Source organism: Elephas maximus, chromosome 22 (genome assembly GCF_024166365.1).
Source record: "Elephas maximus indicus isolate mEleMax1 chromosome 22, mEleMax1 primary haplotype, whole genome shotgun sequence".
NCBI classification, from domain to species: Eukaryota; Metazoa; Chordata; class Mammalia; order Proboscidea; family Elephantidae; genus Elephas; species Elephas maximus.
The window spans coordinates 46,944,146-46,958,558 of record NC_064840.1 but is presented as its reverse complement, the minus strand read 5'-3'; the positions used below and the strand labels follow the sequence as shown (position 1 = coordinate 46,958,558).

Here is a 14,413-nt window from a genome sequence, read left to right as displayed (position 1 = left end):
CCATCCAACCTACCCAGAATATGTTGTGAGCCTATTGTATGCAAGGTCCTGTGATGGGTGAGGAAGAAATAAAGTATGGTCTCTACCCTCAAGAAGCTTATTGTCACGGAACAAAGCAAGACTAAAATGGTGCGCCAGCCCTGAGGCAGGGGCTGGAAGGCAGAAGGGAACAGGAAAGCTGGTAATAGGGAACCCAAGGTTGAGAAGGGAGAGTGTTGACATGTCGTGGGGTTGTTAACCAATGTGATACAACAATGTGTGTACTAACTGTTTGATGGGAAACTAGTTTCTTCTGTAAAACTTCATCTAAAGTTCAATACATAAATAAATAAATAAAAATTAAAAAAAGAAGCATATTGTCTAGGAGAAAGAGACAATGTATAAAAAACAGCTGCAAGGCACTGTTGCAGTCGCTCTGTTATAAGTCTGTACAGGGCTCAGTAGGGCATGACAGAGGGGTGGTTCCACCGGGGGCTCAGCAATGGTGGCACAGAGGAGGCAATGGTGTGAGCAGTCAGAGAGCGGATGGCAGAGATAGGCACATTAGCGAAGGCACAGAGGCTACAATTCAGAGAATAGGGCAGGAGGTGTGAAACAGGCATACTGAGAGTGGTAAGGCCGAAGTAGGCAGGGGCCTGGGAACCATGCTAAAGATCTTGGACTTGATCATTAAAGCACTACAAACAGCAGAATCACATGGTCAGATTTGTATTTTAGAAAAAGTTCTTCAGGATGGAATAAATATAGACCCACCACAGCAACCCAATTAATCATGCATGTGAAAGGTGACGGTGCCCCAAATGCAGCAGGGGCCTCATGTGGAGAGAAGGGGAGATGAGTGGCAGCACCCTCCAACTCGAGTCTCAAGCCCGTACGCTTTCTTTCTTCCTCTCTCAGTCCAGCCACATTAAAGTGGCCATTTTATAGTTGAACTTTATTTTTGAGTTCCCAGTGGAACAGAAGGGAACTCTTGAACCCTGTGTGCAGGCACTCAGATTCCTCTTCTGGTTTGATTGTGGTGCCTACATGAATTACGGATTGCCTGGTGGATGCAGAATCTAGTTTGCCAGTCCAGTTGCCGTTGAATCCATTCCGACTCATGGTGACCCTATGTGGACAGAGTAGAACTGCTTCGTAGGGTTTTAATGCCTGTGACCTGTTGGAAGTAGATCACCAGGCCTTTCTTCTGAGGCACCTGTCAGTATGTTCAAACTGTCAATGCTTAATTGTTTGCACCACCCTGGTGCTGAATCTAGTTTGTTGTTGTTGTGTGCTGTTGAGTCGATTTCGACTGAGAGCAACCCTATATGACAGAGAAGAACTGCCCTATAGGGTTTTCTTGGCTGTAATCTTAACAGAAGCAGATCATCAGGTCTTTTCTCCCACAGAGCTTCTGGGTGGGTTTAAACTGCCGATCTTTCAATTAGTAGCCGAGCACTTAACCGTTGTGGCACCAGGGCTCCGAATCTAGTTTAGAGGTACACATATGCGATGCATAATTGGCTCTTGGCACAACTCTAATTTGCTGATTATTTGTTCAATGATTTCCTTATCCTCTTGTGTACTTGTAAGAGTCCCATTCTGTTTCTCTGGGGACAGCTGGATGTTCTCAGAAGTTGAGGGGAGACCAGGTCTTTGTACTGATGGCAGTCTGGAGCCAGTGAGCCCCCAGCCCAGGCCAAAGGTGAGGGCCACAGCTTTTCAGGAGCCTGTGTCAGCACCTGAAGGGACAGGTGCACTGGGTGTACAGCAACACATGCCCTCTAGCCTGTGAGCTCTCTGTGCACAGCACCCCTGTGCCACGAGGAGGTGACTGCAGGAGGAGCGTGTGGACTCTCCTCGGGCTCTCCATTGGTCTGCCACATGATCCATACTCAACTCTCACTAACTTGAAGACAAACTGGGTGGTGGGAGGGACATACATGCAGAGGAAGGCCAATTTGAATAAGGGAATAGTCAGCATTTCTTTAAATCTTTATAATAGTTCAAATGTACTACTTTCAATAATTCATAGACTAAGCTAATAAATTGCCCCAAAGAGGTCTTGAGGGAACCTGACTGAACGAATGGGCAAGAGCCATAGAGTGTTTTTGTGTGAGTGGCTCTCAGTATCAGTACTTGAATATGGCTGACTATTTTAAGAGATTTAAACTCCTGAAATACTACTTAAACTTTCAGGGTACATAGTAAACACTTTTTCTCAGCCCTTTTCAGAACTGACACAGAGTCTGAGTAAAGGAGGGTCCAGATTGATGAGAATGTACTGTATCTCCTGGTTTGGAGGAACCACTGCCCAAGCCTGAGGAGTGGGCTTGGCAAGAGAAACCCAAATTCAGTTACTGCAACTCCTGTTTATTGAGTGTTGGAAGGTCCTTGATAGGCAGTTTTGAGAACAAGTTGGCTTAGGGATTTGGGATTGAGAGGTAGAGACAGATTAAAAATACCCAGGTAAACAAATATACAAAAATACTTCCAAGTTGTGATCACTGCTGTTGAGGAAGCAGTGCTGAGACAGGGAATATGAGTTTACCAGTTGCTGTTGAATTGACCACAACTCATGGTGACTCCATGTGTCTCAGAGTAGAACTGTGCTCCATAGGTTTATTTAGTTTTTAATTTTATTGTGCTTTAGGAGAAAATTTATGGTGCAAATTAGCTTCTCATTCAAAAATTTATACACAAATTGTTTTGTGACATTGGTGGCAATCCCTGCAATGTGTCAGCACTCTCCCCCTTACCGTTTTCACCCCGGGTTCCCCATAGCCATTTGTCCAGTTTTCCTGTCTGTTCCTGGCTTCTTATCTTTGCTTTTGGGCAAGTGTTGCCCATCTGGTCTCCTATACGTGATCGAACTAAGAAGCACATTCCTCAAATGTTATTGTTTTATAGGTCTGTCTCTTTCTGCCTGAAAGGTGGACTTCAGGAGTGGCTTCAGTTCTGAGTTAGGAGGGTGTCTGGGGGCCACAGTCTTGAGGGTTCCTCCAGTTTCTGTCACACCAGTAGGTTTGATCTTTTTGTGAATCTTAATTTTGTTCTACATTTTTCTCCCTATCTGTCCAGGACCCCCTATCGTGATCCCTGTCAGAGTTGGTCGGTGGTGGTAGCCGGGCAGCATCTACTTCTTCTGGGCTGAGGCTGGTGGAGGCTGTGGTTCATGTGGTCCATTAGTCCTTTGGACTAATATCGTCCTTGTGCCTTTGTTTTTTTTTTTATTCTCTTTTGCTCTGAACATGACGAGACCAATAGATGTATCTTAGATGGTCGCTTGCAAGCTTATAAGACCCTAGATGCTACTCACCAAAGCAGGATGTAGAACATTGTCTTTATGAACTATGTTATGCCAATTGACCTAGACGTCCCAGAAGATCATGGTCCCCAGCTCTCAACCCCTGTAACTCAGTCCTTCAAGGTGTTTGGATGTGTCTAGGAAGCTTCCATGACTTTACCTTGGTCAAATTGTGCTGAGTTGCCCTGTATTGTGTGTTTTCTTTCCCTTCACTTCCACAGGGTTTTCAATAGCTGATTTTTTTAGAACTAGTTTTTCAGGCCTTTCTTCTGAGGTGTCTCTGGGTGGACTCGAACTTCCAACCTTTCAGTTAGCAACCAATTGTGTTAACTGTTTCCACCACCCAGGGACTCCAAGATAGGGAACAGCAGTGAATATGTGGGCAGGCTTTTAGATAGGGTGGTCTCCCTGAAGGGGGGATTGAAGGATGGGAAGGAGCAAGCCATGCAGTGAATGGGAAAGAGTGGCCCAAGAAGAGGGAACAGCAGCAGCAAAGGCCCACTGCAAGGGAATGAAAGGAACCCAGCATGGAGTGCAGTGAGTACAGGGGGTGAATGGGGAGGTAGCACAGGGCGAGGCTGGAAAAGAAGATGGGGTCAGATTGGGCAAATCAGTCTTGACTAACAGTTTGTTCTTGATTTATGCAAACAGCCTGCCTGGCCTGAAATTCTATCTCAAGTGTGATGGTTAAGGATGTGCATCAACTTGGCTGGGCTTCTATGATTGTCAGTGGTTTGGCAGTTATGATGTAGTTTGGCAGCGATGTAATCATGTAATAACCTTCATAATGAGATCTGATAAAATGTAATCTCCTCCATGATGAGATCTGCTATGAGCAGCCAGTCAGTTGAAAGGGAGTTTCCTTGTGGGTGTGGCCTACATCCAATATATGTGGACTTTCTGGCAAAGCTCACTGGCCTTTGCTCACTCTGGATCCTGCGTCTGACTCATCGTCTGACCTCTGGTTCTTCGAACTTGAGCTAGCAGCCTACCTGCTGATCTTGGGATTTGCCAGCTTCCATAGCCTATGAGCCAGGGTCCTGCTGTCTGACCTGCCGATCCTGGGTTCATAAGCTCCTGTAGCTATGTGAATCAGGAGAAGCTTCCACCCTGACTCATGGACTTGGGACTTTCTATAACTGTGAGCCATCTCTTTGATATAAACGTCTCTCTCTCTCTATGTATATATACGCTTCCCTTGTTTTGCTTCTTTAGAGAACCCAGCCTAAGACACTCAGGTTAAGAATTGTCCTCTCTTAGCTGCAGATGCCTTTGGGAGGGGTGGTACATTATACGTTCAACACTCATTTAAAACTTGATGCTACTTGATCTGATTCCCTGGATGGTGCAAATGGTTAACAGGCTTAGCGCGTGGCTGCTAACTAAAAGGTTGGAGGTTTGAGTCCACCCAGAGGTGACTTGAAAGAAAGGCCTGGCGATCTACTTCCAAAAAATCAGCCATTGAAACCCCTGTGGAACACGGTTCTACTCTGACACACATGGGGTTGTCTGAGTTGATTCTGAATTGATGATAACTGGTTCTGGTTAGTTTAAAATGTTTCCGGTGAGAGGATAGAAGGGCCACTGAGTGAACCCAAGTTCTGTTGGGTGATGAGGAAAGAAAAAGATGGAGGATTGATTTTGGAACAAGGAATGCAGATCTAGGTAGACTGCTATAAATGTTCTGGACTCCTCGAGTTGAAGCCAGGGACAGTGAAAGGGGTAAAATAAATAAATAAATAAGGGATAGCAGACCACCTAATCCCAGTTGTATCACAAGGCTGGTCCTAGTTGTTAATAAAGAAGTACTTTGTCATTTAAAGAACTCATCCCATGGGCTTTGGGGTTAGACAGATCTGGCTTAGAATTCTGCTCTCACACTTGTGTGAACTTGGGCATGGAACCAGGAGGCTTCTTTGAGCTTTACTTTCCTTGTCTATAAAATAAGGATAAGAAGACTTATGTAATAGGATTTTGGGGAAAATTAAATAAAATATATTTAAAGCACCCAGTGCTATACCTAGATTATAATAAGTGCTCAATAAATGTTAATTTCCTTCTTACTGACTACATAGCAATGTTTTAACAGATTGTACTATTACTAGAAGTCCCTGGGTGGTGCAAAAGATAACGTACTTGGCTGCTAATTGAAAGGTTGAAGTTTCAAGTCCACCCAGAGGCATCTAGGAAGAGAGGCCTGGTGATCTACTTCTGAAAAATCAGCCATTGAAAACCTTGTGGAGCACATTTCTACTCTGATGCCCATGTTGTTGCCGTGAGTCAGAATTGACTTGATGACAATTGTTTATTTTTTAATTTTTTACTGTTACTAGAAGGTAGATAGTGATAATAATATTTGCCACTCTTTCATAAAATGTTATTCCCACTGGGTAAAGAAGAGGGCCATTGACACAGTTCACAAAACCGAAAAACCAAACCCGTTGCCGTTGAGTCAATTTCGACTCATAGTGACCCTACAGGACAGAGTAGAACTGCCCCATAGAGTTTTCAAGGAGCAGCTAGTGGAGTCCAACTGTTGAACTTTTGGTTAGCAGCCTAAGCTCTTAATCACTTCGTCACCAGAGCTCCTGATACAGTTTGGGGAGTGAAAAAAGCAGTGGGTGTCTGAGTCCCAAGGAAACAGGTCCATGTTCTCCTAGCTTTGTCTTCTATAAAATGGAGGGAGGTGGTGGACTACATCTCTGGCTAAGTGCGCAGAGGTAGACAAGTTAAAAATAAATAGATTCCTGGGTCTTACCTTTGAAGATCCTGATTAGGAGGTCTGAGCTGGAGCCCCAGGTGATTCAGATGCAGAGGCAAATTTAGGAACGCTGGAACGAGTGATCTGGGAGGCCTTTCCCTAGTCCTGGATGCACCTCTCCTGAAACAAGGGCCGAGGGGAGGTGGGGAACCTGAATGCATGCTCCTCACTCACCACCAGAGGGCAGGCCTGAGGCATAAAGGCCAGGGCAAGGTGCTGTTGTCCTCTCCAGCTGTGACAAAAAGACCCCAAGCAAAATCTGTAGTCACACAGAGGATGACGTGCAAGGTAGGTAATGCAGTGATCATTTAGGAGACGTGTGTGCCAACTGGAGATAAGAGGAAACAGCCAGATTGTAGTAGATTCTGTGACGTGTATGTTTTCCTCTGTGTGGTATGTTCAACAGGATTTGAACAGATAAGCCTCATGTCTTTATGCAGTTAGGGCTTCATGGGGATGCTTTCGCAGCCCCCACTGAGTTGGCCAATAGTCTGTCCAATTTAGCAAAAGCAGTATCTGTCTCAGAGACCCTCATCAGCAAGACCCTGCCACCCCAGTAAAGGATGCATTAACAGAGAAAGGGAGGGGACAATTCCTGACTTGTTGGCCCCTGGCTGTCCCCCCTGTAGTCTCTGCCCCTTTGGGAGTTACACACTCAAAGAAAATGACCTTAATTGCCTGACTCCATCTGCAGTGAAGATGGCATCACTTGCAGCTCAAGCGTCCTAGTCAGTGCCCTTAGTTTTTGGCAAAGAAAAGTTCCGGCACCTTCTCTATACCACTGCATTAATCTGAACCTTCCCTGCAGGCTGCATTTGAGGCCACATCCCTTGGCACTGAACTGCCGCATTGTGAAGACGGTGTATTTTTCTTCTTTGTCACATCGAGGCTGTTTTTCCTGTCAGCAATTTATGTTGTGGAGTTTCCCTCCTCTGTAACATTAATTACCCTGCATTTCCAAGAGGCCCAGTGGGCTACAGAAGCAGAAATGGTTACTCTGTCTTCACAAATGGGGAAGATGAAACCAAGAGCAATGGTGGAAGTAGCCTGGGACAGAGCACCAACTGGGCAGGGTGCTGAGGAACTGAAAGCAGCCAGGCCACACTGAGTATCTGAGTGACAGACATCATCTCCCACCCCCCACTTCCCAGCAAGTGGTATGACGATATCATTTTTGAAAATCCTGCTTGGATGTCAGTAGTGGTTTATCCAGGCCATGCATTCAATTCTTTTTGAACACCTACCCTCTGCCAGGCCACACATAAATAAGGGTAAGAGATGAGTTAGATTTTTGAGGAGTACCTATTCATTGTGAGCTCAAATTTTGAAGGGAAGAAAAATGATGAGGACATAGGCTTACCTGGTTATAGTATAGGTGAATGTGGTGTGGGGGGAATAGTGTGGTAAGTGGTATAGTGTAGTATAGGTGGCATAATATGATAAATAGGAGAACTGATACACAATATAGGCATGCACAAAGCGTAACGGGAGGGTGGAGAAAAGAACAATTTCAGGAATTGTTTCTGAGAAAAAACCCACTAGAGATGCTCTGTATAATTCTGGGGATCATTTTAGGACCGATGCGCTCTCCCTGTCTTTTATCAGATGGGGGGGATGCAGTGGCAGTTTTGTTCAGGAGAGGCACAGATTAAACTTCAGGCAGCTACACCCACGTGAGGGATAATATGCTGCGTTGTAACAAGGTTCTCTTGCAGTTTCAGGGACTTGGAGAAGAGGAGGCCGGAAAAGCCACAACCTTGCCCTGGGACTGGGCTGGGCTGCCAACAAGGAAGACCCGGCAAGGCCAAGTGCTGAGAGAGAGGGCTGAGTTGGGGATTTTGTTAGCATCAGAACTCACCATGGTGGTGATGTGGGGAGATGACGTGAGCCTTTTCCTGTTGTAACAGCAATGACAGCATTTCTTCATGTACCTGCTGTGAGCCGGGCAGCGTTCTGGGTCACTGCAGTGAGAGGACAAGGCTCTTAGCTTCTAGGAGCTTCTTAGCTTCTGATAGAAGAAATGGACAAATAATTACCATAGATTATTTGGGGGTATAATGTCCACTTACAGTGAATACAGTAAGGAGCAGGATGGGGAAAGGCGTCACAGCAGAGGTGACATTTAATTTCAGCTTTAAAGGACAGGTCCAGGGGAAAGGGAAGGAGTCATCCCAGGGAAAGGCGCAGATTTGAGAAGATATCCCGGGGGGCAGGGAGAAGTGGGCTCTGACAGTGTATGTGTGCCTGTGTGTACCGTTGAGGTAGGGGGGCTCAAGGGATGGAAGATGAAGCTGCAGAGGAGGCTATGGTCAGACTGTGATACGGTCCCTGGGTCAAATTTACTGCTCACCCATGAATCAGCTTGGGCAGGTTCTCCTTGACTCCAGGCCATCCAGAATGCCTGGGATATAACCCTTTCGTTAAACGACCATGGCAATTAGTTACTACATCTTGCTCTTCACTGGTGCTGGGGGAGGAGTATGGGAAGGCAGGGATATTTGGGATGGGGTCATGGGTGTGGAAGCAATGTTCCAATACTTTTTCATGTTTGGCATGCATTTAATTTCTTAAAATTTAGAAAAATCACACCTGAGAATAGGTTCAAAGATTCGATGCAATGATAATGATTTGTAACTTTACAGGAAATTTTGAGTTTTTCTAAACAAAATGTAAAAAAATTAGCTTGCACTAACAAGTCTATCTGTGCAGAGTGGGTGGAAATTTTCCCCTCCCCTTGTTCGTGTTCTGCATAGCATTGGGTGGTAAGCATGGGGGGTGGGGGAAGAAATACAGACTGCATTGCAGACAGCTCCTTCCCTTGATCAATTAAAACCTATTTGTTGGATATCTTCCATGTGCCAATTGCTCTCTAAGGCTCTAGTCAGAACAGACAGATCAATTTAAACCTTATATCTTTGGATATTTATGACTGGAAATGTCGATCGTCATAGACTAATAAGCTTATAGGAAATAAGGTTATAAGGAAATAAGACTGACACACTGCCAACCCTCTTTGGAGCTTATATTATAAAACAAATATCCAACGGGCAAATTTGTTGAATAACAAGATACGTTTAAATTCTTTTAAGAGCAAACAATTCAGAAAAATATAACAAGAATATAAATAAACAATATAATTAGAGGTAATTTTTGCTTTAAATTAAATTGAATCTCATTATTTATTTTGACAAGTGGTATTTTCCTTGTGCTTTAATTGAAGACTCTGCTCCCTGATCCCCTCTCCCATCCCTTAACACTCCTAGTTGGAAACAACTGTTGGCATTCGCAGGTAGGACCATTTTATGCTTTGTTAGATGTGTGACTTTAACCGTTACTGGCTGACACCAGGATTGCTGACATCAACTCACTTTGCTCGTAGCACATCAGATAATTGGAGGGGGGAGTACTTCTACTTTATTTTCAAGATGCAGAGTTAAACTGAATTTAAATGAATTAACCAGCAGTGAAGTCTTACTGCATGCCCACTCACCCACAGCCCTCCTGGGACTTTAGATTTTACAAAGTCGGTGTTAAAGGGTGAATTCATTGCCTTCTCTTATCTGTAAAAACAGACAACCATCCAACATGGCCAGGGTGGTCAGGTGCAGAAAGACACTGGAATACAGGCCAGAGGATTACTTTGTATATATATCTGGCTTATCTTTGCTGAGTAGGTGTGATCCAGTTAAAAAGATTTTTCTTTTCTTTTTTCATGACTGCCCAATGGCCTAGATTATGTAGGGATTCAAGGTATTTGATCTCAAGCAAAGAAGATCAAAGCCATAGGCCAGTCCAGATGTTTCCATCATATATATTTGCCTGGGCAAACCCTCAAAGGGATGACCCCCGGTAGACCAAAGATTCTCTGGGATCAACTGGATCACCTTCTTCCTTCCACAGGGATTCTGAAAGTTGGAGCATTAGAGCCTGATTTGGACCGACAAAGCCAGGGGCTTCCCGGCCCGTTCAATTATTAGAGACAAGAAGAGAAGCCTTGAATGCCTTTTTAAGTGTGACTAGGATCTCTGCGGAGTCAGGACTACCGTGTTGTTTTAAACTCTGATTCTGGGAGGTTTTCTCCATGACTCAGCTTCCCCTTCTCTCCTTTCTTTCATTCCTACGTGCTTCTCGTTTTCTGGCCTCATGTAGTGTGGGGGATGTCTATAGCACAGTAAATCCTTTGGGTTCCTTGGGCGCTGTAATCCTAACAGCTTTTCCTCAACAGATTTGCAGGCACCAGCAGAGTGGGTCGAGGTGGTGACTGTTCCAACACTGGCTTGCTGGGGCTGAGAAGAACAGGGCCCTACACTGGGCCATTTTTGCCTCAAGAGGCTGCTACCACTTTGTGTGTGTGCCTCGCAGTTCCTGGTGGCCTGAAGGCACAAAAGAACGATTCAGGGCAGGGTTTTCCATACCCAGCATCCGACTACAGCTTTCCTCAGAGTTCCTTCTTTTCCCTACTCTGAATTAGAAGGATTTCGGGCTTTCATTTCCAGCTGCCTGGCAACGCTTGCCCTCAGGCAAGATTTCTTTTCTTCCAGCGTCATCTCTTCCCCACGCCCAACCACGTGGACTCCGGGGAAGCGAGTCCAGCTCCCAGGCACAGACAGCCCCGGGGTCAGACGCCTCCCTGGTGCAGCAGCATCTCGCAGGCACCGGTCCAGGTCGACCCTTTCTCCGTCTCCGCAAAGGACGGGCGTGGTCGGCTCCGCGCATCTAAGCGCCCTACCGGCCCAGCTTGCCTTCCCTCTTTTCGCAGCAACTTGAATTCCCTAGTCGATTCCGGGGCGGAGGCCAAGAGAGGCTTCGCGAAAGGAAAGGGCGGGTGGGAGGAGGCCTTTGCCGCCCCTCCCGGGCCGCGCAGCGCCGGCCAGCGGTGCAGTCGCGAGCTCGCCGCCAGCGAAGCCATTGGTTCTGCGCAGTCACCCCACGCAGGGATGCAGCGGCAGCCTCCGCGGATTGGAGCGCGGGCGGGCATCCATCTGTGCGCGCGCGAACGTGTGCGTGCTGCAAGAGCTGCACTAGAGCCCCAGCCGCCTTGGGTTTTTGCTCTCCCTGTTCGTAAAGACCACCCCGCCATTGTCCTTTCGTTGTTGAAGCTGCATTTGGGGCTGGCGCCAGATTATTTCCCTCTGCCCAGGCCCAAAGAAAGGGCGCGAAACGCGCGCTCCCAGCTCGGGCGCACGCACGGACCGCCGCCCTCAGCCTCTCACTGCAGCATTTCGCGCTTTCTCTCTGCTCCCCTCCCCGCCTGCCTTATTTACATATCCCACGATTTTGGCCAATCAGTGCTCGTCTCTCTCGAAGCGGATGGCTTTTGCCTAAGAGGAAAGGGAGTGGCTGTCGGCGCATGCGCCGCGGAGGCCGACTTGAACCGAGGCTTTTATTGCTGTAGTTTATTTCCACCCCCTTCCCTCCTCTTCTCTCTCTTTTTTTCCGCTCTAGCTGGGGCTGTGTTGGAAGAGAGGAAGAAAGAGAGACGGAGGATTGCATTTATCCTCTACATTCCCTAAATTTGCTACCAGCAAGACCAGCTAAGCGGTTGCACCTTTTTCAATTCCGCAAAAATACTAAGTCCCTTTCCCGAGAATTTTTGCTTTAAAGCTGCCCTCTTAAAATTTATTTTTTCCCAGGAGAGAGATGTCTTATCAGGGGAAGAAAAATATTCCACGCATCACGGTGAGTTTGGAACTTGGGAGGTCTGCGGTCTGCCAGCAACCGTTTGTGGTACAGAACATCTAAGAAATTTTTAAAAAGGATGGGGTTGGGGGGGACGGATGAAGGGGGACGCAACTTTTTTTTTCTATCGCTGAAGAGACGGTGGGGAGGGGGACACGATAATAAAGAATGATAAGGCACAATTTGCAAGGCATTAAAATAGGAGCGTAAGTCTTTCAGTGGCTTTAGGTAGCGCGCCAGAACCGCGTATCCTTTATTGTCAGCGAGATGCTGCAGTGCTGGCCTGTGGGGTGTAAGCAAATGGATGCCAGATTGAATATGCATGGTTGGAGCTCGGATATTGTTCTCCGGGCTGCGTGCTGCGAGGCTGGATTCCTGGAGCAGCGATGGGGAGATGGGGAAGTGGATATCCCCGTGTCTCCCGCCCCCACGATAAAGGGCGTTCTCGAGCCTTCCTCGGGCTCCCTGGAAAAAGGAGCTGGTTTCAGCCCGGAGGCGTAATGACAGCAGAAGGATGCTGAAAGGGCAGGGTGTACCGGAATGATGTGGAGACGGGAAGGAAAAACAGGGACGCTGTGATGAGCCAAGCAGGAGGGTGGGGGCCAGGCGTTGGCTTTTTGTTGACCAGAGACCGTTTTTTGGTGGCTCTCGGTGTTCTCGCCCTCTGGTTTGAGTCTGGGACCCTGGTAGGGCTCTCGGCTTTCTTTCTGGTCTCTTGCTGCCCCTTCTGCCGCCAAGGAGGCGTCCGTGTTGGCGCATACAAAGCGGCTGGGAGGTGGGCGCTGGGGACAGCGCCCGAGCCGGGTCCGGGAGGTAATGGCGCTGTGCAGACGCGCAGAGCAGATGGCCCGGCCCCGGCCCGGCCAGACAATGATGGTAACGGCCGGGGCCTGTGAGTGTTATTTTTTAAATCGTGAGGAAAAACATCTATGAGATGAATTTGCTTCAAAGATGAACGCAGGTCCTTTCTTCCCTCCCCGCCCCCCCCATCTTTTCCTGGAAAAATCTCAAAAGTTTTAGTTCATTACATCCCCAGATGAAATCCCAGGAAGGGAGGAAAGCGAGGGAAATTCGTTGTTATATAATGATGTGCAATTGCAGTTGGCCAGCTGATTCTTGGGTAGAACCCGGGGCTGAACTAGAGCCTGAAAGAATCAAAACAGTCAAGATGTGTTGAAGGGCTGGATTTGGGGGCACGCTTTCGCTTTCTGGTTTTCTTTTTAGCCAGGAGCTCCCGGGGCTTCCTCTCGGTGCACAAGGGCACACCCATCTGCAGGAGAGAGATGTGGGAACGAATGCACAGGGGAGGGGGCGTGTGCTCGGGAGCATTTTCTGGGGTAAACTAGGTGGTTCTGCAGCGGGACTTGGGTACGTACTAGCTTTTTCTAGAAGGCAAAACACCCAAGATTCAGAAGGGCTGGGCTTGGGGGACCTAATGTTAATTGTTGTTTCCTGCACTGGAGGAAGGAGTCTGGAGAGTCTGAGACGTGGGGGTGGGGAGCAGATTTGCTGCAAGCCTCAAATAATTTGCTGTCTTAGTGAATGAGCAAGGCAGTTTCGTTTTGACAGTGTGGGGGAGGAAAAAAAAATTAAAGCAAACAATCAACAAGACTGATTTTTAGAAGTGCGCCCCCCCCTTAAGAAAATCTGGTCGTATTAGCATAGGCTCTGTAGCATTGCCTCCCTCCCTCCAAGGCCAGCCTCTTAGGTAAGAAGTCTCTGGAAGGCAGTAGAGTGAGCCAGACTGTGATGCTTCTTTTTTTTTCTCGGCAATTGTGGTGATGGCTGGGACAGGTGCTGCAGTGACTAAGGGAGCAGGTGGTGAAGGGCAGGACTCCCCCTTGCCTCCAAGGTGAGGTTTATCCTGTCCAAAGTACTGACTTGGAGAGAAGGGGGCAACAGTGTAGACAGAAAATCAGGCTACCTTGGGCAAGTGGCTTAACCTCTCTGAGCTTCGGTTTTCTTATCAGCCAGAATCTGGCTCCGTACATTTCACAGATTTGTTCTGAGGCTCCGATGACATAATGTACATGATAGGATTTTGTAAAGGTCTTTACCTTATACAAGTACAGGGACTGTTGAATGTTTATTCACATTTGACTGTCTAAAGTCTGTAGCAGGGTAAAGGGCCCTACAGTGTAAAAAATTTAAAATGATCTTACTGTTTCCAGTATGTTTGAGAGACAATAATTTCTAACCCCAGGTGTGTGTGCACTTCTGTAAAAACAACTATTAGTTCTCTAATAGCTTACATGTTTTTAAAGATTTGCTGTAATTTTCTTGCTAAGTGCTATAAATAACACTTACTTCATTGTTTTGTAACTGAATTCTGAGTTAACCGTTGCCAAAATGAATTCCATCATTTGAAATGCGTTGCATATTAACAGGGAAATAAATGTATGGTTCAGTTGGCGAGGTTTAAAGCCGGTCTGGAATAATGCAGGTGCATATTCACTTCAACACAGGATTTTAACATTCCATTGGATCAACAGTATTTGGGAGAGTGATGAGTCATAATGTAGCATTTGTGTTACATTCCTGGCCTCACATGCTGCCTGTCATATTTTTTTGCACAAATACCGGAGATTAAAATATACATACATCAACAATTCATAGTGGTGTTAAATTCTAGAATTTGCCATTTCAACTACTTTATCATAAAGCTTTATATTTCTCTTAATAGTTAA

The 14,413-nt window shown here is 46.6% G+C and overlaps 1 protein-coding gene across 2 annotated transcripts in view; it reads left to right on the top strand.

The window, feature by feature from the left end:
- Positions 1-14,413, top strand: part of DPYSL2 (dihydropyrimidinase like 2) — a 146,217-nt gene that overhangs the window by 53,807 nt on the left and 77,997 nt on the right. The window contains exon 1 of one of the 2 annotated variants that reach the window (XM_049866360.1): positions 11,403-11,726. The exons of the other annotated variant lie outside the window; for it this stretch is intronic. Coding sequence (XP_049722317.1) covers positions 11,688-11,726 — 39 coding nt within the window. The 5' untranslated portion in view covers positions 11,403-11,687. Of the gene's footprint in view, positions 1-11,402; positions 11,727-14,413 lie in introns of those variants that run through there. 2 annotated transcript variants of the gene reach the window in all.